The 22,824-nt window shown below is 37.2% G+C and overlaps 1 protein-coding gene across 3 annotated transcripts in view; it reads left to right on the forward strand.

Moving 5' to 3' along the window:
* ESR1 (estrogen receptor 1) overlaps nt 1-22,824 on the forward strand; it is a 408,861-nt gene that overhangs the window by 314,258 nt on the left and 71,779 nt on the right. For all 3 annotated transcript variants that reach the window (XM_054254535.2, XM_078370326.1, XM_078370327.1), the window contains exon 6: nt 9,673-9,811. In XM_054254535.2, coding sequence (XP_054110510.1) covers nt 9,673-9,811 — 139 coding nt within the window. The remainder of the gene's footprint in view (nt 1-9,672; nt 9,812-22,824) is intronic.

Below are 22,824 nucleotides of genomic sequence, written 5' to 3' on the forward strand. Positions count from 1 at the left end.
GAGGGATTCTGCTTAATATCTGCATACTCCCCTTTACCGAAGATACAAATGACATTTTCTCATAGCAACTTCCCACAAAAAGTGAGGCCATATATTTTTAAAGGAATATATCCAGTATTTTAAAAGTTTGTATATATTGTGATAAGAATTAAGATGTATCCAGCTTTGAAAATATATGTATATATATATATAACCATTAAAAGCTATGTGGTAAACTACATTGATGAATAAAGATTATGGGAAATATTTCATAAAATTATGTGTAGTCAAGAATAATCTTTCTCTTTGTATTATAGTTATTTTACATATGCTGCACTCTATAATTCTAAACCTTAATTTCTTGAGGTTTAGAGCTTTATGAGCTTCATTTTTCTTTCTAAATAGAGAAGAAGTTCATACACTGCTTTTATGTTCTCTACGTTGATGTGTAAAAATAATCAAATGCTAGTGGGTAAGTAGGATGTAACTACAATATATTACACATACAAACACACAGGATGATTAAACCGTACACATGGGCTGATGTCCGGAGAGGGGAAAAGTTGCTAAAGAATTTTTGTTTTAATTTTTTTATTGTACTTTAGGTTCTGAAGTACATGTTCAGATCATGCAGGATTGTTGCATAGGTACAGAGTTTGAATGTAGTTCTGTGGTTAAGACCAATATTTTTTCAAAGGAGCATCATAAGGAGTGTGGTTACTTAGGTTGAAGTTGAAAGCCAAGAAACAGTTGAGTAGACCTGAAACCAGTTTTGTCTTTAGATTTCTTTTCTTAGTGATTGGTCTGCAATGAGTTAGTCACTCATTGAACTTAGGGTCTTGGCAAAGGAAAGACAATCTTCACCGTGTAGTTTATACCTCATGTATGCATTATAAGAGAGAGGTCCAGGAAATACCGAAGGCCCTCTAGTGGTTTTTCTTCTCCATTTAGAAAAAGTGAGGAAGAAGCAGAATTATCACAAAAAGTACTGTTGGCTTTTAGTTGGGATATGCTATGGAAATGTCACCTTTGAATCTGTATATGTAAAAAAAAAAATCTCACAGTAAGATGTATGATCTGTTGCATTGTCCTGAAGGCATGGACAATGTCATAAATGTCTTCATTAGATATATAAAGTATTAATATATGGTTCTATTATCAGATTGCACAGTCAAGATTGGCAGGTTTGCAGATTTAAATAGACATCATGACTTTCATCATCCATACTTCTTTCAAGAAATGGTCATCTTAATATGGGATATTTATTTGAGGCATACATCACTTATTTTAAGAAGTAGCATCTTTGTTTATTGTAAAACTTCTGGACTAAATTCTTCCATTTTTTTCTCAAATGAATTTAGTTTTTTTTTTTTTTAACTTACCACTGGTATTTATTGCACAGTCTTTGCCCGAAGAACACCACTTTGTGTCCCAAGGCAAGTAGTCACTACAGGGCAAGTTTTGTTCTGTCTCTCCCAAGGCAAACAGACAGCAGCAAACACAGTGTGGAGGCTTTCTGGGTTCAGCAGAAAACCATCAACTATTTCTAACTGGAGGTGTATGAAGGCAGCTGCATTCTGGACATGCTAAACATCTTGAAAGGCTTGGGGTGTAATAAAACCTAAAATGTGCTTCATTTTTTCACTTCTTTGCACATGTATTTTAGGCAAAATATAATCCACATGCTGTTTTCCCCTCCACTTTTAAATAATGAAAAATGTTGTTTTGTAGGGCTGTTTGAGGTCCAGGAAGACTTTTATCCTTTTTATTAGGTTATTTTTGTATATAAATGAAAAGAAAAACATAAACAGAAAACACAACATGACATCATGAAATAGGGCAAGCACAAACTGCCACTGCCCAATTTAAAGTTATAAACCTCAAATATTTTAAAATGAAACATTTCTCTCGGTGTTTTGCAAAAGCAATGCTTTCTTCTATTGGGCAGAAATTTCAGCCTGTTGGGATGAAGCAGAGAATAGAATTAATATTTATTGAGTAGCTACCACGACATTCTGCGACATCTGCTAACCCCTTAGTTTTTACAGTAACCCTAAGTGGTAGTTTAGTCCATCTGCATTTTACAGATAGGAAATGCTTTCAGGGATATTAAATAATTGGCTGTAGACCACAGAAGAATTGAAAGTCAGGTCCTCTTGACTTTTCAGCTCATGGCCTAATGATTTCTGCTCTCCTCATTCTTTTGTGAGATGGGTGGGAGTGTGCCCTCCAGATAATCAAAAAGTTCCATGTTGGGATTTAGAAGTGGCTAGTCATCAGGCCTGAGGATGAGGGCTATTGTAGCCTCAGGAAAGAAAGAGTCAGCTTGATATTGGCAAGGTGGTTATTTAGTATGGCAGCTGCATAAGAGCATTGAATAGATGGTATGATATAGGATGGGGTCAGGGTAAGCGCTGCTCACAGCCCCTTATTATAGCAGAGCAAAGTTAGAATAGTCACAGTGATGGTGACGTAAGGCAGGTTCAATAGAAAGCTCATGTTCTCTAGCATTGAGATTCACAATATTTCAAAATAAGTGATTATTCGATTAACATTTATTTTGGTGATGGATGTGCTCTTGTTGCCCAGGCTGGAGTGCAATGGCACAATCTCCACTCACCATAACCTCTGCCTCCCAAGTTAAAGTGATTCTCTTGCCTCAGCCTCCCAAGTAGCTGGGATCACAGGTTGTCTGCCACCACACCCAGCTAATTTTGTATTTTTAGTAGAGACAGTGTTTCTCCATATTGGTCAGGCTGGTCTTGAACTCCCAGCCTCAGGTGATCCGCCCCCCCGTTGACCTCCCAAAGTGTTGGGATTACAGGCCTGAGCCACTGCACCCAGCTGCATTTGTTTTCTAACCGTAGTACATATTTGGTAAGAGTTGTTTGTGACATTCTTTATTTAAATGGATTAAACTAATTTCCTTAGATTTTTTCTAATGTTTGTGCTGTTATTGAAGATAAAGTGTTACAGAATGGGAATCATAGCTTTAATGAGTCTGCATGTCTGCATATAAGAGAGTCCAAAAATCTTTTTGGAGAGAAGGAAGGTCATTTCAACTGTACGACAGGAACGATAGGGCCTGTGATCCATGGTATGGCACTAAGTTACTATTTTTTAGAGAATAAATTACAAAATATAGGCCAAGAAGACTGCTTGGTATTTAATCAGGAGTCTAGTTCTTCTGATACTGTATGTTCTATAAGCTTCTCCCAGAAATCCGAAGTTTTATTTAGCTTGTAATCTCACTTGTAATGCCACAATCTCACTTCCATGATTTCTTATTTTTTCCCATACTGTACTCTTGCACTGAGTCTTTGGCATTGAAGGGGAAAGAGGTGAATTATTCAACTCTTTGTCTATTGAGTAAAAAGGCAATACAGAAAAAAATGCAACAGGCAATTTCATAACTGACATTTTGGAGAACATTGGGGTCATCATATGACTGAGAAAATGATTGTCTCTTTGGAAGGTCAGGAAACCAATATATTTTTTTTTCCAATGAATCTACTGAGGGAACCAACCACCTAGCTTTTTGTAAATAGCACTCCCCAGGGAAATGTTGCTTTTTTTCTTTTGCAGGGTTTCTGCTTTGAATCTTTATAGACTGTATCCCCTGGAAGTAGGAATATAGTTTTTTCATGTCTCTACTGAAGAGTCACTCAGGTTTGTCTTTTACTCCAAGGTAGTATGGAACTTTACAAGGATTTGGATTGTATTAGTTATTTTGCTTGAAGATCTCTGCACACTTTTCAGCATCGTTTCTAAGAGCCTTGCTACACCCAGTAAAGGAGGGTGAGACTTCAAGAATCTCGTTGTGTGCCAAGGCAAATTGGGCAATTTATAAGCAGTCCCTAGCAGAGCAGAGTGGAGAAAAGGTCTCGGGATCTCATGAGGTCGGGGGCAGGGAGGTGGACATGCCATGAGCTCCTTTCACGGTCAATACAAAGTTAACGTATCTTGGAGGAAAAACTGCTGCTGTATAAAGGAAGGCAGAAGGCAGGGATGTCTGAACTTGGTGATAAAGCTGGAAGTAATGAGCTGGTTTATGATGGAGGGGTGAATTTTGCGATAAAAGAGGCTCCTTTCAATTTTATTAGCTAGATTACTGCTCATTCAGGGAATGAGGAGTAAGAATTTTAAGGCATTTCTCTCTATTTTCAGTATATCCTCTCTGGACACTCTATTACTGGGACTAGTGAATATAGACTAGGAAAAAACGCCTGAGTTACCCATTTAAAAAAAAATTGTATGTTATTAAATGAGATTTCCAAGCACCTGATTTCACCTAGTCTTATCAAACTATTGCTATTACTTTTTCAATATGCATTCTGTCTCTCCTGTGTGAAGGCCACAGGCCCATTGCCCCCATGTCATTAAGATGGAGATCATGACTGTAATCCCAGCACTTTGGGAGGCTGAGAAGGGCAGATTACAAGGTCAGGGATTCGAGACCAGCCTGGCCAGTATGGTTAAACCTTGCCTCTACTAAAAATACAAAAATTAGCTAGGCATGGTGGCGTGTGCTGTAGTCCCAGCTACTCTGGAGGCTGAGGCAGGAGAATCATTTAAACCAGGGAGGTGGAGGTTGCAGTCAGCTGAGATCACGGCACTGCACTCTAGCCTGGGCAACAGTGGGAGAATTCATCTCAAAAAAAAAAAAGGAGGGGTTCCTCAAGTGATGGGGGATGAGTCACCACTGACTTGCCACCTGCGAGAATATCTGTCACTGTTACCTTTCCTTATGTTCCTTAGCAGCTGCTAAGCTCCCACCTTATTAATGGCAACACTTTTGAGTGTTCAAGAGAGAATGGGATTTACGTTTTGGATGCCTCTAAGTGACTATAGCACATTCATTTGGAATTGCATATTAGAACATTCTTCCTGTTTATCAGGAAAATAAGCCAAGGGATTGAAACTTGATGTCTATCTGTAGTTTGCCAAATATAATTTTGCTTGGGATTTATTACATTATTTTTCTCCATTGGTTATGAACTGTAGGCATCTCACGGACATGTATTTCACGCTGAAAAGGTAGTTAGCTGCTGGGTGGTAAAGTCGAGACCAGTATATTGGAAGAAAAGAGACACTCCATCTAATAATCTTTCATAGTCTTCACATTCATTGAGAAGGTTGATTGATAACCTTTCCTGGACACTCTCCCCCAACCCTGACCCAGGAACTTGCAGAGCACACTGTGCAACAGACGCAATAACCCTTGTCTGCAGACAATATGCACAGCTGGGAAGGATAATTAAATAGACTCTTTTTGAGAGGTCTACAACATTTCAACAGAAGGATCAAGCAATCCTGCTGGCCTCCGACTGAAAACTATTACCAACAGACATACTTTGGACAGATTTCATAATCGCCTTACTTACGTGGCACAAGTGCTTATGCGGAGCTTCTTTGGCTTCCAAAAGGCCACTAAAACTGTCAGATCTAAATAATACTGGAACCGTAAAGTGGGAATTAAAAATTAGAATTCCATTTAATATGTAAAGTTGCCATCAGAAAGGGGGCTTTTGGTTTTCCATATTGATTGGTTACATGGTCAACTGCAGCTCTGAGAACTCATGAGACACCCCCAGATCTCATCCTGTATGATTCTTTTTGAGGTTTATGTAGGTTATTGAGGTTTAAATAAGGTGGCAGGGGGTAGGTTTCCTTATGGGTGGCAATATTACATATAGCAAATGTCATGAGAGAAGATAAAAAGCCTCTCTTTTGAATGTTAACATTTCTGCAAATAAGTTTAATTTACAGTGTAAGTTTACATTACTATTATGAAACTTCACCTAAAAGATTGGGGTGAAATCTAGGAGGGAAGTGCAGAGCTAGGGGAGGGATAGTATTATGTAAATGATGGGTTGATGGGTGCAGCAAACCACCATGGCATGTGTATACCTATGTAACAAACCTGCACATTCTGCACATGTGTCCCAGAACTTAAAGTATAGTTTAAAAAAGGAAAAAAAAAGATTGGGGTGAAATCTTAAAGAATTATGAAATTAAGAAATGAAACCCAGAGGGCTTTCTTTTATAGTACTGCTGACTTAAACCAAAATGGGTTTGGTTTGTCCTATTAGATTGTGGGTATTGAGAAAGGAGCATTTACTGCTGCATAGGACATGTTTTCTCGAGAGCAAGGCAATTTCCTTTTGACCCAGTACATTCCATAGGTAAATCACTGCACACTGTAGAGATACCTGTTCCTTCCCTGCCCTCAACCTTTGGGGTTTTGAAACCAAATCATTGCTTTTTCATCTTTTACTTTTTCTTATGAACAAAGCCACCCACTTTCTCATTTTTCCAGATGCCGAATCCTGCTTTATATGAGTGGAATCCACTCTTTCCAATGGAAAGACACTTGCTCTGAGACAGGCTATTCTGTCATGAGCCTTGCATGGCTCAGTGATGTAATAAAGGTGCAATAAATTTAAACTTTACAAAAAGCGAGATTTGAGAGAATCATGCGTCTTGTGCCTACAATGTGTATATGGCCTAGCAGGATTTATAGGTACATGCATGATTAATTTGAACACCGTATAGCAAAATGATCTGTTAGAAAACACATGAGAAGATGTGCAACATTATTAATCATTAAGAAAATGCACAGGGCCGGGCGTGGTGGCTCAAGCCTGTAATCCCAGCACTTTGGGAGGCCGAGGCGGGTGGATCACGAGGTCAAGACATCGAGACCATCCTGGTCAACATGGTGAAACCCCGTCTCTACTAAAAATTACAAAAAATTAGCTGGGCACGGTGGCACATGCCTGTAATCCCAGCTACTCGGGAGGCTGAGGCAGGAGAATTGCCTGAACCCAGGGGGTGGAGGTTGCGATGAGCCGAGATCGTGCCATTGCACTCCAGCCTGGGTAACAAGAGCAAAACTCCGTCTCAAAAAAAAAAAAAAAAAAAAAAGAAAAGAAAAGAAAATGCACATAAAACCACAGTGCCAGTGTGATACCTCTGCATATCTATTATAATGTATAAATTTTCTTTTTTTCTGAGATGGAGTTTCTCTCTTGCTGCCCAGGCTGAAGTGCAGTGGCATGATCTCAGCTCATCACAACCTCTGCCTCCCAGGTTTAAGCAATTCTCCTGCCTCAGCCTCCCTAGTAGCTGGGATTATAGGCATGCGCCATCAGGCCCAGCCAATTTTTTGTATTTTTAGTAGAGACAATGTTTCTCCATGTTGGTCAGGCTGGTCTTGAACTCCTGACCTCAGGTGATCCATCCACCTCGGTCTCCCAAAGTGCTAGGATTACAGGCATGAGCCACTGTACCTGGGCAAATGTATAAAATTTAAAAGACTGACCATACAAAGCATTGGTGAAGATGTGGACCAACTGGTGCTTTTATGTATTGCTGGTGAGAATGTAAATGGCACAATCACTTTGAAAACAGTTTGACAGTTTCTTAAAAAGTTAAATATACACCTGGCATAATATATCCAAATATCCTACTCTTAGGTATTTAATCAAGAGAAATAAAAGCATATGTCCATACAAAAACTTGTATAAAAATTGCTTGTAGCCCAGGCACGGTGGCTCACGCCTGTAATCCCAGCACTTTGGGAGGCCGAGGCGGGTGGATCACGAGGTCAAGACATCGAGACCATCCTGGTCAACATGGTGAAACCCTGTCTCTACTAAAAATACAAAAAATTAGCTGAGCATGGTGGCACATGCCTGTAATCCCAGCTACTCAGGAGGCTGAGGTGGGAGAATTGCCTGAACCCAGGAGGCGGAGGTTGTGGTGAGCCGAGATGGTGCCATTGCACTCCAGCCTGGGTAACAAGAGCGAAACTCCGTCTCAAAAAAAAAAAAAAAAAAAAAAAATTGCTTGTAGCAGCTTTATTTGTAACAGCCAAAAACTAGAAACAATCCAAATGTCCAATGAAAGGATACATTGTATTCATTTATGGGATATATCCATGCAATCGAATACCATTTAGCAATAAAAAGAATCAATTGTTCATACATGCAACCACATGGACAAATCTTCAAATAATTCTGCTGAGTTAAAGAAGTCAGGCAAAAAGGTAAGAGAGTGTTAGGAATGGAATTAGTGTATCAACAGTGGCAATGAAAAGGAGAAAATGATAGTAACCTCAAAGACAGAATTAATGAACTTTGATTATGAAATGATGATAAGAAAGGGAGCGTAGACTCTGAGGTCTGTCTCTAGCTTTGGTTTCCCTATGTGGATCATTATCTATTTGGATGTAACAATTATCTGAAAGATGATACTTAAGCATATATGAAGTGATAACTACCTGTTTATCATGCTGAGTTTTTGTTACCTCCAAGACCTGCAAGAAGAAACATCCTGTAGGCAGACCATTCATACTTGACTGCTAAAGGAAAACAAAATTCCATCTTGTCTTTTCTATCAACACAAATATAGCTAATAGAGTAATAGCTAATAGTGTAATACTTGTGAGAGAAAAAGAAAAGAACAAGCACACACATACACTCAGTGGGATTCCTAGAGCCATTCTCATGGATAAGAGAGAAGGAAGGGTTGAGGGCAAAAAGAGAAAGCAGGGAAATAGACTATGGTGGGATACCTTAGGGCAAAAGAATAGGGAACTGACTTGGAAGGTACAATCTTTATGGATACTTGATTCATTTATTGTCCCTGTCATTCTGGCATATCTTAATGCGTTTGGTGTGTTATTTTTTTAGTCACTTGATCCAAATTCTCAAATTAAGTGGAGCTCAGAAGAGATAGTGTCCACTGTGGTCAAGGCACATGTTTTGGCTTCAAGACAAATCAGCTTTCTAAGCATCTGTCTTCTTGTCTGTACAATGGCCATATCAGTTCCCACCTCTTCAGGTTGTAGCATTCATAAATAATTGTGCACAAGAAATATTAGGATTGCTTCTAACCCATAGTAAGGGCTCAACAAACTCTTCTTCCTTCTTGTCTTCTTCTTCCTTTTCCTTTTGTTCTTCCTTCTTCCTTCATTTTTTCCTTCCTCCTCCTCATTATTATTATTAGGTAACCATAATAATATCAGTTAATGATTGGAAAAAGCTTTAATCTCCTAGTTCACCATTAGAAAACAAGAACATATTTTGATGGTTATTACCCTAAGTAATCATAACGTCACCTTTTTTTTCCATCTGAATCATTCTTCCAAGTGATTTATTTATATATGGTGTTTTATGAGTCTTTCTTGTACATGTTACAGAAAATGAGTGTGACTTAGGGACAAAGCAAAGAAATAGAAATTTAGTGCCTTTCATTCTGCCTGTGCTCCAATTCCTGTTTGGTCTAAGGCAAGTAAATTCGATTTCTTGCACCTTAGCGTCTTCTACTCAAACAGAAATGAGGAGCAGTCACAGAGTGCTATCAGACGTGACTAAGTAGAATGCACACAAGTTTTCACACCGAGTATAACTCTTTATAGAAAGCTAAGTGTGTTGCTCAAGTTGGTACATTTCTGTAGATGTGACACTATGGCACTAAGAAACTTAATGCCACACTGAAATTCATTGAGATAGTTAAATTTAAAAAATAATTAATAATTACTTGACTTTACTAAAAAGTATGTTTGTATTGCATTTACTCCATCTAGTAGACAATAGACCTTGTCATTTCAAATCCCTGTTGCATTAATTTCACAAGTAATGAGTCTTTTTCATTTGAGTCAGCAGGGTTTTTCTTGCTTGTTTTCAGGCTTTGTGGATTTGACCCTCCATGATCAGGTCCACCTTCTAGAATGTGCCTGGCTAGAGATCCTGATGATTGGTCTCGTCTGGCGCTCCATGGAGCACCCAGGGAAACTCCTGTTTGCTCCTAACTTGCTCTTGGACAGGTAAGTGACCTGGCTGCAGCTTAGGAGAAGCATGTTCTTTATGATCATCAGTTCATTCAGAAACGATTTTATTCATCCCTCTGTGAAGCTTCAGAGAACTTTATTAGGTATGTTTACTTGACAAATGGGTGCACTGGGGGTGATGAGGTTAGTCAAATTCACAGAAAGCTAAGGATAACTTTCTGTTAGACATCGCCTCAGAAGAACTCTATTATTTCTGACACGCACGTGAACACACACACACACACACACACACACACACACAAAGTCATCATGAATGGTAATTTTCTAACTCCATCTTCAACTTGTGTCATATAAAAATAATGTAATCTCTCTTTAATTAAAACTTATTTTTGCTTCTTGTACATTCAAACCACAATAACATGTTCATTTTCTTCTCCAATTTCCCATCAGCAAAATGAAGAAATTTGACCAGAGAGTTCTGAAGGTCACTTCCAAGTGGACAAATTCATTTTAGTTTTCAAATATGTTACCTTCTTTAACATACCGTTCTGGGGTTGCCTCAGAATGTGGGTCCAATTTTTTTTCAATCATTGCTTAAAGCAATAGAATTTACATATTACTCAATGGCAGCTCCCACTGATAGAGTCTCCACCCTGCACCAGCTGCTATGTTAAACGCTTTACATACATTGTCTCATTTAATCATCACCAGACTCCTAGGAGACAGGAATTTCATCATCCATGTTTTACGAGAAAGAAAAATAAATCAAAAATAAATCGCAGAGACATCCTGCTACTTGCAAAAGGCAGAAAACTCGCTAATGGTGGAACCGGAGTTCAAATTCAAGATCTTTCTGACTCTGGTATGCTCTGTACCTCCTGTCCTGGGCACATGATCTTCCCACTCTTTCATGTTCGGTGATGCCTCCTTTGGTTTGCTGCCACAGCATTCTGTTTTCCAGGTAAATCTTGTCTTTGTGGGCTACCTAACATTTTGGACAAGAAAAGAATCATTTTGTTGTTTCTTGCAATCCTATTTTTGCCTCTGTGCCCAGCAGTCTAAGGCTGCCAGGCGGCCCACCGTGCATCTCTGCATGATCCTTTACTTCAGAGCATTTCACTAATCTTTCTACACCTGCCAAGTGCCTGGAGCAGAGTTGCAGCAAAATTTATTTAACTACCAGAGAATTGTTCAAGGTGTTCGTTATTGTTTTGTCATTTTGTGTTAACACAGCTTTTGAAAAACGGTGATATGGTTCAAGAAGCAGATTTTGCTGTCTGTAGAATGTATTTTGATATCACAGTTTCACAAAATTATCAGGAATGGCCACTAGTCTTACTCCTTAGAACTGTACTCACAATGTATCCTGTCAGCCTTCTAGAGGATGCCTTTACTCTGTTCTTTCCTTTACATTCCTTGTTTTCCTTGCCATTTTTTCCTATCTTATCTTCTCTTTTCCTTTGCTTTCCTCTTTTCTTCTTTCTCCTGTCCTCTTTTTTTTTTTGTCTTATAGCAGTGTGGTTTTGTAACCAAGTTATATCAAGTTTGCAGATGAAAATGTTAGACTGCAAGTAATATTTCCCTGCCTACTGCCTGGAATGTATCTACCATGTTTAGGTTTTTGGGCATTTATAACTCATTTGCTCCTTGATTTCCATCCTCATCTGTATCTATCTTCTTTTTATAAAAATTTAATTCAGTTTTTAAAAGATTGACACAGTTGTGCAGATGCATGGGATACATAGTGATATTTCAATACATATAATGTGTGGTGTACACACGTGCTTGAGAACAGTCATCAAATAATTGCATTTTGAATATGTAAAGATTTTTGACATTACTGTACCCAACAAACTCATATTGCCAATGAGATGATATGGCCTAGAATTTTGTCAGCTACAGCCTTTTGTTTCTTTTCTGTATACTCCAGTGGTGGCTAATTTTCTTCCCCATCCCTCACAGATGTATGAATGACTAAAATTTCTTAAGCCTATTCATTTCTACTTTCTAAAACTTTACATTGGAAGTTTTAATTCCTTCTAGACCAGGATTTGTCAATCTCTTTGCTATTGACATTTTGGGTCAGATAATTCTTTCTTGGTTGAGGGGTGATATGATTCTTTCTTGGTTGAGGGCTGATATGATGCAAATCTCAAATTGTAGCTCCCATCATTCCCAGGTGTCATCAGAGGGACCCAGTGGGAGATAATTGAATCACAAGGGCAGGCCTTTCCCTTGCTGTTCTTATGATAGTGAATGTCTTATGAGATCTGATAGTTTTATAAAAGGGAGTTTCCCTGCACATGCTCTCTCTCTTGCCTGTTGCCATGTAAGATGTGACTTTGCTCCTTCTTCCACCATGATTGTGAGGCCTCTCCAGCCATGTGAATTGTGAGTCCATTAAACCTTTTTCTTTATGAATTACCCAGTTTTGCATATGTCTTTATTAGCAACTTGAGAACAGACTAATACAAGGGGTTGACATGTGCATTTTGGGATGTTTAGCAGCATCCCTGGACTCTACCAGCTAGATGCCAGCAGCAACCTCCACTTCCTCCAGTTATGATAACCAGCAATGCCCCCAGACATTTCTAAGTATCTTCTGTTGTGTCAGGAGGCAGGGGAGGCAAAATTGTCCCTGGTTGAGAAACATCACTCTATGCTTTGCCATCTCAGTGTTCTATAAGCTCCTCAGACACACCATGCTTTAAACTGAACACCTTATCTTCCTCAACAAATCTGTTCCTTTTCTTTTACTTTCTGTCTTGGTGACATCAACATTCACCTAGACACTAAAGCCAGAAGTTTACATTACCCATGGATTATACCCTCTCCCTCGCCAAATTGTCTAGTTAACTATCAAGTCATCTATGAACTGCTTTGAATTCAGACCTCTCCTCTATCCCCATTCTTCTGCATGGCACAGGTCCTGGTTGTCTCTGCCCCAGATTCCTTGCTTCTGCACCACTGACTCACTTTCTTGGTCCTGCCCCTCTTTCTTTCAGTCCATTTCCCGTAGCACTGCTGGAGATAACTTTCTAAGCACAGGTGTGATCATGAACCTTTCAGTAGCTCTTTAAATTCTTAACATGGAGAAACCCCATCTCTACTAAAAATCCAAGATTAGCCAGGTGTGATGGCACATGCCTATAATCACAGCTATTTGGGAGGCTGAGGCAGAAGAATTGCTTGAACCTGGGAGGTGGAGGTTGCAGTCAGCCAAGATCATGCCGTTGCACTCCAGATGGGCAACAGGAGCAAAACTCCATCTCAAAAAAAAAAAGAAAGAAAGAAAAGAAAAAAGAAAATGCTGTGTAGACTTCTTATCTTGATAATCATGAATTTCTATCACAAGTGTCTCAAACACAAATTTCTGAAGAGTCATAGGTGACCCAGTGAGCTCTTGTCTATGCTAAAAACACCTGGTGGCTGAATTCAGAACTTTACACATTCAAATTTCTCTTCCATTGCTTCTGAGAGACCCTCCACCATTAGGGTTCCTTATCAGAAGCATATCCACCTGTAAGGCTCATTTCATGTGCCCTCTTTTTATAAAACCTTCCTTCAAACTTTCTTCTCTTCAGCCTTTATGTGTACATATATATATATATATATGGCTTTTCTTTCCACTTCTTTTGTAAGTTCCTGTTGTGGTTGGTTTGCTCTTCTTTTTATTATTCTCATTCTGCCATTTTAGTTATAATTGGACGTCTTCTCTTCCCTACTAGCTCAGAAACTTCTTGTGGTCAGGAACCAGATCTTGTTCATCTTGTATGATCTCCAGTTTATGAAGTCTTCCGTGATACCCAACAAATGTTTGTTAATTGCACTGGCCAAGGTCACCCAAGTGGCTTGTGGATAAATCAGGAGAAGAATCTACATCTTCTGGTAGTCATGGCAGCTGTTACTCTCGTCCAGCTCACTTCCTGTGCATTACTACTCATCAATTCCTGGCTTATTCCTTTAAAAACTTTGAAAAAATTAATATCTATGTGTTTTGGAAAGATTTTCTTAATTTATAAGTGCATTTGGTGTGTGCTTATACATTTGCTTATATGCCACCAACCTGTTAGGTGACTTTGAAATTCCAAATGGGGAAAAGTAAAAGTCCTTATCTTTCCTATAATAAAACTCCTTATGAAGTAAAATTCTTAAGGTCTCACTACATGTAAGAATATTAGATGGTATGATTTGGTTGTGTTCCCACCCAAATCTCACCTTAAATTGTAATAATCCCTAGGTGTCAAGGGTGAGGCCAGATAATTGAATCACATGGGTTGTTTTCCTCATACTGTTCATGTGGTAGTGAATAAGTTTCATGAGATCTGATGGTTTTATAAATGGGAGTTCCCCTGCACAAGTTCTCTTGCCTGCCACAATGTAAGATGTGACTTTGCTCCTCCTTGCCTTCCACCATGATTCTGAGGCCTCCCCAGCCATGTGGAACTGTGAGTCAATTAAACCTCTTTCTTTTATAAATTACCCAGTCTTAAGTATGTCTTTATTAGCAGCACAAGAACAAACTAATACATTAGATATATGTTAATGATGAGGAATGTGTAAAAATACATATACATTTATATTTAAATATAATAAATATTTACAAATAACATTAAAATATAATCTATAATTTTTTAAATTACCTACTTTTCTAATCATTATTAAATATTGCACTAAAGATTATTAAATTTTAATATTATTTAATTACTGTCTTGGTGTTTGAGCATAACTGCTTTTACATTGTGACCAACAGCCCATCTGAGATTTTACACATGTGGAAGATGGCTTTTGAGTGACAGCTGAAAACACTGTTTATGTCTTTTCCCTACAGGTTCCCAATACCTTTAATAAAATAGAACTCTCTGATGCACATGTCACCTGGATCTATCTCCCTTTTGCTCTTGTCCCATCACATTGTATATAGTAAACATTTTTGGTAAGAAATGGTAGATATTTATAACTTCCAAAGCTAAGTGGTTGACAGCTAAGAGGCAGATGATGGTAGGTTCATCATTCTTCTGACATCTCAGGCATTGTGACACTACCTCTGGAAGGTCTACAAGGTCATCCGCCTCCATAGGCTGTTTTCATTTGCATAGAAATAAAGGAAAGCTAGCTGGAAGTCAGCAGGAGACCTGCAACCCATGGATTACCAATGTTGCTAACTAGAGACTGAGTTTCATTTTTCAATTGATTATAATGATTTCCTGTTCTCTCAAATTGTTGCAAATCTAGGCATTTGTAAGACTATCTTGTAAGTTCCGTACAAGACCAGGAGGATGCTAGAATTTACCCTAGTCTTTCCTTGTAATTGCTTAAATGTTAGTATTGGCAAATGGGGTTTGGTGATTATAGGAGTGAAAAATCCTGCTGCCAACCCACATTTGTGAGCAGAGGATGTATTTCCTGTCTTGTGTCCATTTAAAAAGAATTATTGCTTGATTTACTTCCTGACGACAACCCATGATATATTGATTCTGTTAGTTTATAACTTTCCTAGTAATATACTTATAGGCTAGTTTTATCCTTGCCATGCTTAGCCTACTCACAGTTTCCAGTTCTTCCCTGTATCCTGCAGCAGTGAGTTCCAAACACTTACTGCAGTCATCTCTTCCTGTGAAAACCAAGAAATAAAGGTTATTATAAGGTATAAAGAACCCAGTGATTTCTCCTGGGGTGTGTGTGTCCATGTGTGTGTATATTTTACAAGAGGAAAGTTAAAGATACTAAGAATGCCTGTGAAAGTAATCAGGAAATGGAGAAAACTTGTTTTCCATTCTAGCACCTAATCCTTTGGTGTGTTTTGGCACTAGAAAACACAAAATATGTCCTCTGTGTCTACTAGGAATGCCTCTCTTCATTTAGTCCTGGTTGAGTGCTCATGATGGAAAAATATAGACTAAAAACAGGAGCAGAAGTGTTCATCCTACTCATTCCTTGTGGGGTCTCTTGGCTTTCAGAGAGATACTAGAGATGTTAGTGAAATGGTGTAAGAAGAAACCATGTAAATTGCCTGTTTGGTAAGACGATCCAGTTTCTAAGGAACCGTTTTACTGGCGCCATCCATACTAACAAATTCTGAGAAATATTTGCGGATTTCTCAGTGAAGCCAAAGCACTCTCTTTTGACCCCTGTTTACTCTCAGAGAAAAAACTATTTATCCATTTGAAAAGCAGGGACCAATTCAACAAGCAGAATATTCTCTCTACTAAGCCTTTGGCCAGAGAGTTGTTGCTCTAGTTCTTTCCATCACTCCTGCATCAGGAGGCTCTGCCTGCAGGAAATAGTATTGGACAACAGAAAGTTCTTCTATTCGTAGGCATAAAATAGGAATAAATTCTCCTCCTTAAGAGAAAAACAGGTTGTTGCACCAGAAAGAACATTTGCCTCTTCGACTAAATAGCAGCCTGTTTTCCAATGATAAACTCATTTTAAATAGAAAAAAACATCATTCTCTACAAACAATAACATTTTCATTTTAAGTTGTTTATTGTAAATATTTCAGAAAAAAACTGTGCAAATAAAAATTTGCAAAAAAAAAAAAAAAATCAATGCTTTCATCCAGATATTTATTAGCTTTTTTTTTTGCCCCAGTGTGACACTTCAGGTAAATTATTTGCAGATTTTTTACTCAGAAGAATTAAAAAAAAGTTCTGAAATGAGTTGAATTCATCGACATGTGTTTTGGGGGCATGAAGAGAAGGATCTCCTGTTGTGTTTCCTCTTCGAATTCTCCCCTCTGAAAAACTGTGGCTACTCTCAAAGGAAGACCGATCACATTGTAGCAGCTTGGGGAGCGGGTTTTAGGGGTGAGAGGAACAGTGAACCATCCTTTCAGCAAAGTCAGTCCTGGGCAGGAGATGGTTTGAGGAATACTGCCATCTGTGCTGGATTCTAGCATCACTTTCCAGGACCATGCAGGCCCTGGGCCCTTGAAGGGTTTGCGTGCCTCTTGGCTCCATTCAAACCTCAAGAACTTTGTTCATGACTGGCTTTTTTTTCACTCTATTGTATGGAATTGAGTGAAAACAGAAAAAGAAAAAGAAAGCCAACACTTTCTTAACTGCTTTAATGTATAGGACCCTGTTCTGAGTTGTCTTCTAAACAATATTTCACTCAATGTGTGAGAATACAGATAGGGAAGAGTTTTGCTAGTTTATATTCTGACCCCAGCTCCATTACTCTTTCTGGTTCTGAGCCCTTCATTGCTCAGCTGCAGATGCCACTTGACTGATTCTTAAACGTCTTTGGTTTTGTGCCCAATCCTGGGAATATGAAACTGTAAGCTGTAAAGGAGAAAAATTGAGACCAAAAGAAGGGAGAAGTGAGCCAAACTGCCGTTATGATTGCTACTTCTTATTGAAGATGAATCAAAATATCCGCTGGACTAGAAACCAATGGAATTACGCACTTTAAATGGGCTAATTCAATGATACCTAAACTATATCTCAAAAAAGGTGTTAAACACAGGCACGAACATACACACATATTGGAATTCCAGGAAAAGTCACTTTGATCAACAAGATTATCAGTTGTCAAAGTGCTCGAAAGGGTTCTATTGGAATAAAACTTAAAAAACAAATCAAAGTAAAGTTTCTCCTTAAAAACAAAAGCAGTTAAGCAGCACTATATTATAAAATGCGCTAAGCCACAAGTTTATTAAGAGACTCAAGCCTGTAAGCAGTAAGGGTCCACTCAATGTGAAGTTATTCCACAGGGAAAGGCACGAGCCCAACCAAAGTATTAATCCTGTGTAGGAGGTTCATTTCACTCTTAACACTTTTGCACACCATACTACGTTTTATTCACCATTTATTATTAACTGAATTGATTGAAGTACAATCAAAATAATACTTTCGACAGTTTAACTTAAAAATATTCTTAAATTATTTAAGACTGCAGGGACAGTCAAGTAATCGCACTCTGACACCTGTGTTTATTACCACCACCTCTCCATGTTGGTATTAGAAAGATCCTCATTTGTTTTAATATGTGCCTCTAAAATCCAGCTTAAGTGGGGATTGGCCACTTTCAAGTTTGTGTTAGTTAGGATTCAGTTTAATCCAGCTCAATAGGTATTTACTAAGTACCAGTATATCCAAGGGTGCTGCATGATACTGGAGGATACACAAAAAGAGATGTGTAAGAGGCATGCCTGCCCTCAAGGAGTTTACCGTTGAGTGGTAGTGTAATACGAATATACAAGTGAATGTACTCAAAAGCAGGGCATTCTAAGCAGTCCCTCACCAGCCTCTTGTCACTCACATCTAGTGTGTCTTCCTCCATCACTTTGTAATGGCTATGGATTCTGAGTGAGAACCAATCCCTGGTTTATGCTTGCATGCATATATAGTCATTATTGACATTTTTCCATGCTGAGTATTTAGTATAACTATACTCATTATACATTTATCCTGCCTAGAAGGATACTGTAATCTATACAACTCTAAAAGCAAGATCATTCTATGTGTTGGTTCTTTTGAGCTGGCAGGGGGAAAGCAGAAGGTGTTGGCAGAGGTCTATCAAGGTAGACAAGTTTAGTTTGTACATCTCTGAAATATTACCAATGCCAATGTGTTAGTACTGCTTGGATATCTTCCTATGACAACATTTTTTTTCTTTTTCTCTTCTATGTTTTGTTTTGTTTTTGAGACAGGCTCTTCCTCTGTCACCTAGACAGGAGTGCAGTGGTGTAGTCTTGGCTTACTGCAATTTCTGCCTCCCAGGTTCAAGGGACACTTATGTCTCAGCCTACTGAGTAGCTGGGATTATAGGCACACATCATCATGCCTGGCTAATTTTTGTATTTTTAGTAGAGACAGCGTTTTGCCACGTTGGCCAGGCTGGTCTGGAACTCATGGGCTCCAGTGATCTGCCCGCCTTGGCCTCCCAAAGTGCTAAGATTATAGGCATGAGCCACCGAACCTGGCCCATCAGTTCTTAATTTGATGAGTGAATAGAGGTTTGGCTTAAAAGTCAATGGAATTATTCTGTGTATATTTTTAGTGTCATGGTATGTACCCTTAATGGTCTATAATTAGGTTCTAATCTCTACCTTGGTATAATTGACTTCTCCCTGTGGGCTCCTAATATAAGAAGAAAGATGAAGTTTCTCTTTTGGTGCTTTTAGAGACCTTCATTAAGTCATTTAATATTCTTATTTTCTACATCAATAATGTTTGTTTATAGTTGATTTATTCAAGTCAGAGTCCAAACAAGTTCCATATGTTAGAGTTGGTAATTAATATCTGTCTATTTGAATTTATAACAATTTCCACCTAATTCATTTTCTCCAGCTTCTGTAGATACTAGGTCAGTTGTTTTGTAGCTGTCTGGATATATCTGATTGCTTACTTGTGATGTCATTTAACTTTTTCTCTATCCTCAGTGTTTCTGTAAATGGAAGTTGGCCTCATAGCAGGGGTTGGCATACTTTAACCTGCTTACCAAATATGACTCCCTTACATTTTTGTAAATTAAATGTTACTGGAACACTGTCACATATGTTGGGGTCATAGAAAGAGTTTCCCTGTCCCCACGTTATAATTACATTCACTTATGTCTTCTTCTAGTAATTTTTACTCTTACATACTAGGGGTCCATTTGGAATTTCTCTTCACATACAGTATGCAGCAAAGAATGGCTTTTATATTTATCCAAATGGCTGTTCAGTTGTCTCCACACCATTTATTAAAAGTCAGTATTTCTCAAGTCATTTGAGATGTATCCTGAATTACATATTATATTTCTCTATAGTCTTGTCTTTTTCTAATATGTTAAATGTCGACTAAGATTTGTTTATCTGTTTATGGATCAATATCTTGTAGCTTTGTTTACGTAGGTGCACATTGTTTTAATTCTGGCCATGCTATCCCACCAAAAATTACCCTTTGATTTTTCAGAGTTTTGCCATGGATTCTTCTTTGTTTCTTTTTCGAGGTGACTTTTAGAATTAACTTGTTTAATTCTATAGGAAATTTGTTGGTAATTATATTAAAATTGTGTTAAATATAAATTGACTTAGGAAGTTCTGACATCTTTAGCATGTTGAGTATTCCCATCTAAGACCAAGGTGTGCCTTTTCATTTGGTAAACATTCTTTGTGTCTTTCAGAAGTATTTTCAAGCATCCTTATGTATATTTTGCACAAATTTTTACAATTATGCCTGTTGGATGCCACATACAGCATTAAAAAAATGATTATGCCTAGCTACTTTATATAGATATATATTATATAAGTATATGAAAATATATATTATAAATATATAGCTATAATACATAAATATATTTTTACATACATTATATAATATATACATATATTATTTGTAGTTATATATGTATTTGTATGTGCACCTATAAATATACATACATGCATATATATACATATATATTATACATGTTTATGAACATATAAATACATATATAAATATAGTAGGAAGCCAATAGGGTTTGCTAGTGTACAATCATATTGTCTGCAAATAGAAATTGTTGTACCTTTTCCTTTCTATCCCTAAGTGTTTAAAATATTTTTTTTCTTATCTAGTGGCATTGGATGGCACCTGTAATGTCTTCTAAAAATAGTACCAGTCATGGGTACCATTTCCTTATTTCTGTATATTCAATCATGTTACAAGGTTTATAGGAATTTTTGAATTATTAAGTACTTTTAATAGGAATGAAGATTGTTGTTATTTTTGCATCAAAATTTAGAAGAAAGTTTGGTGTCAAATTTGTGCTTTGTTCAGTTTTATCAGGCTTTTTTTTTTAATCACTGTTAAACATTCATTACAAAAATAGATTGGAAGTCTTTCTTTTTTCTTTCTTTCTTTCTTTCTTTCTTTCTTTCTTTCTTTTTCTTTCTTTCTCTCTTTCTTTCCTTCTTTCTTTTTCTTTCTTTCTTTCTTTGTCCTGGAAGGTGCAAGTAGCATTGGGATTATTTGATCTTTAAAATGTAAAATATTGGTAAAATTTCTCCTTAGAAACCACCTGGATATGGTGAGTTCTTACAGGTGAGCTCTCTGGAAACTTTATTTCTTCTGTAGTAATTGGTCTCCTTAGACTTTCTATCCCTTCTGGAGTCAGATTTTGTATATTGAATCTTCTGTTAAAGTGATTCATTTCTTCTGGGTATTGTAACTTGTCACGTTGAGTCGGGAGAAATGATTTCTAATGATGTTTAAAACATTCTCTCTGGTTTGATGGTTACTTCAACCTTATAATTTATTTTGTATACATATCTTCTTTTAGAAACTTAGGTCAGCTAGTGGTTCCTCTATTTTGTTGCTTCTTTTCTTCAAAGAATTAGCTTAAGTTTATTTTACTAGTTCTACCAGATTTCTGCTTTCTAACTCATTAAGTTATGCCTTTAGCTTTATTAAATCCTTCATTCTGCTGTCAGTTAATGTTTTAGTTTATCTTCTAGCTTTTTGAGTTGATACTTAATTCATTTATTTTTATTTCATAATGTGGGTAACTAATGCTCAGAATTTTCTCAAAGCACTGTTTTAGCTGAGCCCCATGTATTCTAATATATCTTACTCTCATTACCATTATTGCCTAAAAATTCAGCAATTTCATGTTTTATTTTGTCTGTCATTCAAGAGTTGTTTAATAGACCATTTAATTTCCAGTTTGGATAGGCATTTTGTTTTGTTTTTGTTTTATTGTTTAGAAATACTTTTTTATAAATACTTTTGGCCTTACGATCAGAGACTACTGCTTGTATGCCAATGATTTTTGAATTATTGAATTTTTTTGTAGTCTAACATAATTTCAGCTTTTAAAAATGTTCCACATACACTTGAAATGAAGGTTTATTTGCCCTTAGTAAGATAGAAGGTAAAATATTAGCTATGCCTATGTCTATTTATCTTCTAATTTTTGCTTAATGAAAACTAATGATCTGTTATCTGCTGAATATGCATTTATATTTGCTTTGTCTTTATTCTGCCATTTGGCTTTTGTGTTTAAAAGCTATTGATTTATTTAATATTTTGGGAAGACTGAATTTTACCCTGTCTAATATCAAGAGCATGACCCTTGGTTCCTTTTTATTTTCACTTACTTAATATATCTTTCTTCAATCTTTGTTTTAAGCACAAGAAGAGCTTTGCTTTAGGTCTCTATTTTACATAGTCTACAATTAGATTTTACTTATTAGCCAATCTGAGAATACTTTTAATAGATGAGTTATGCAAATACATATTTATTAATACCAGCACTGTGTTTAATTCAAGATCTGTTATATTATTTTATATTTTCTGTATATTAAATGGTCTTCTTTTTTTCGCTATTGATTTATTGAATCTCTTTTGCTTTCAGGTATTTTGTATTTTTGTTCTGGTTGTTAGATTTATGCATACTTAGTCAACTCTTCCTTTATAAAACATTCATTTTCTACTATGGGCAGTAGTAAAATTACCTAGTAACTTAACAATTTCTGACCACCCTCCAATTCTAGTCACTAGTAGTAATGTAGTGTTAATCTTTGTAATATTAAGCCTCTATTACTTGGTTTGTTAGAATCAAATGCTATCAGTTTACTTCCAGCACATACCTATGAGGTAGTTGTAAGCTAATAATAACTCCCTGACTATTCTTTTCTCTTTTTTTTTTTTTTTCTGAGATGGACTTTCACTCTTGATGCACCGGCTAGAGTGCAGTGGTATGATCTCTGCTCACTGCAATCTTCGTCTCCTGGGTTCAAGCAATTCTCCTGCCTCAGCCTTCCAAGTAGCTGGGATTACAGGTGCCCGTCACCATGCTTGGCTGATTTTTATATTTTTAGTAGAGACGAGGTCTCACCATGTTAGCCAGGATGGTCACAAACTCCTGACCTCAAGTGATCCACCCACCTTGGCCTCCCAAAGTGTAGGATTACAGGCATGAGCCACCGCACCTGACCTCTCATCTAATTTTTATTACTTATATTTTTATGCATTGTTAGAATTTATAATACTTCTGTGCTCATTTCTTTAGCCCTTATCCCCATTTTTTGATATTAACTGCTATTAAATATATTTAATGTCCACTTTCAGACACTATAGGCT

This window comes from Callithrix jacchus, chromosome 4 (genome assembly GCF_049354715.1).
Source record: "Callithrix jacchus isolate 240 chromosome 4, calJac240_pri, whole genome shotgun sequence".
Lineage (NCBI taxonomy): Eukaryota > Metazoa > Chordata > Mammalia > Primates > Cebidae > Callithrix > Callithrix jacchus.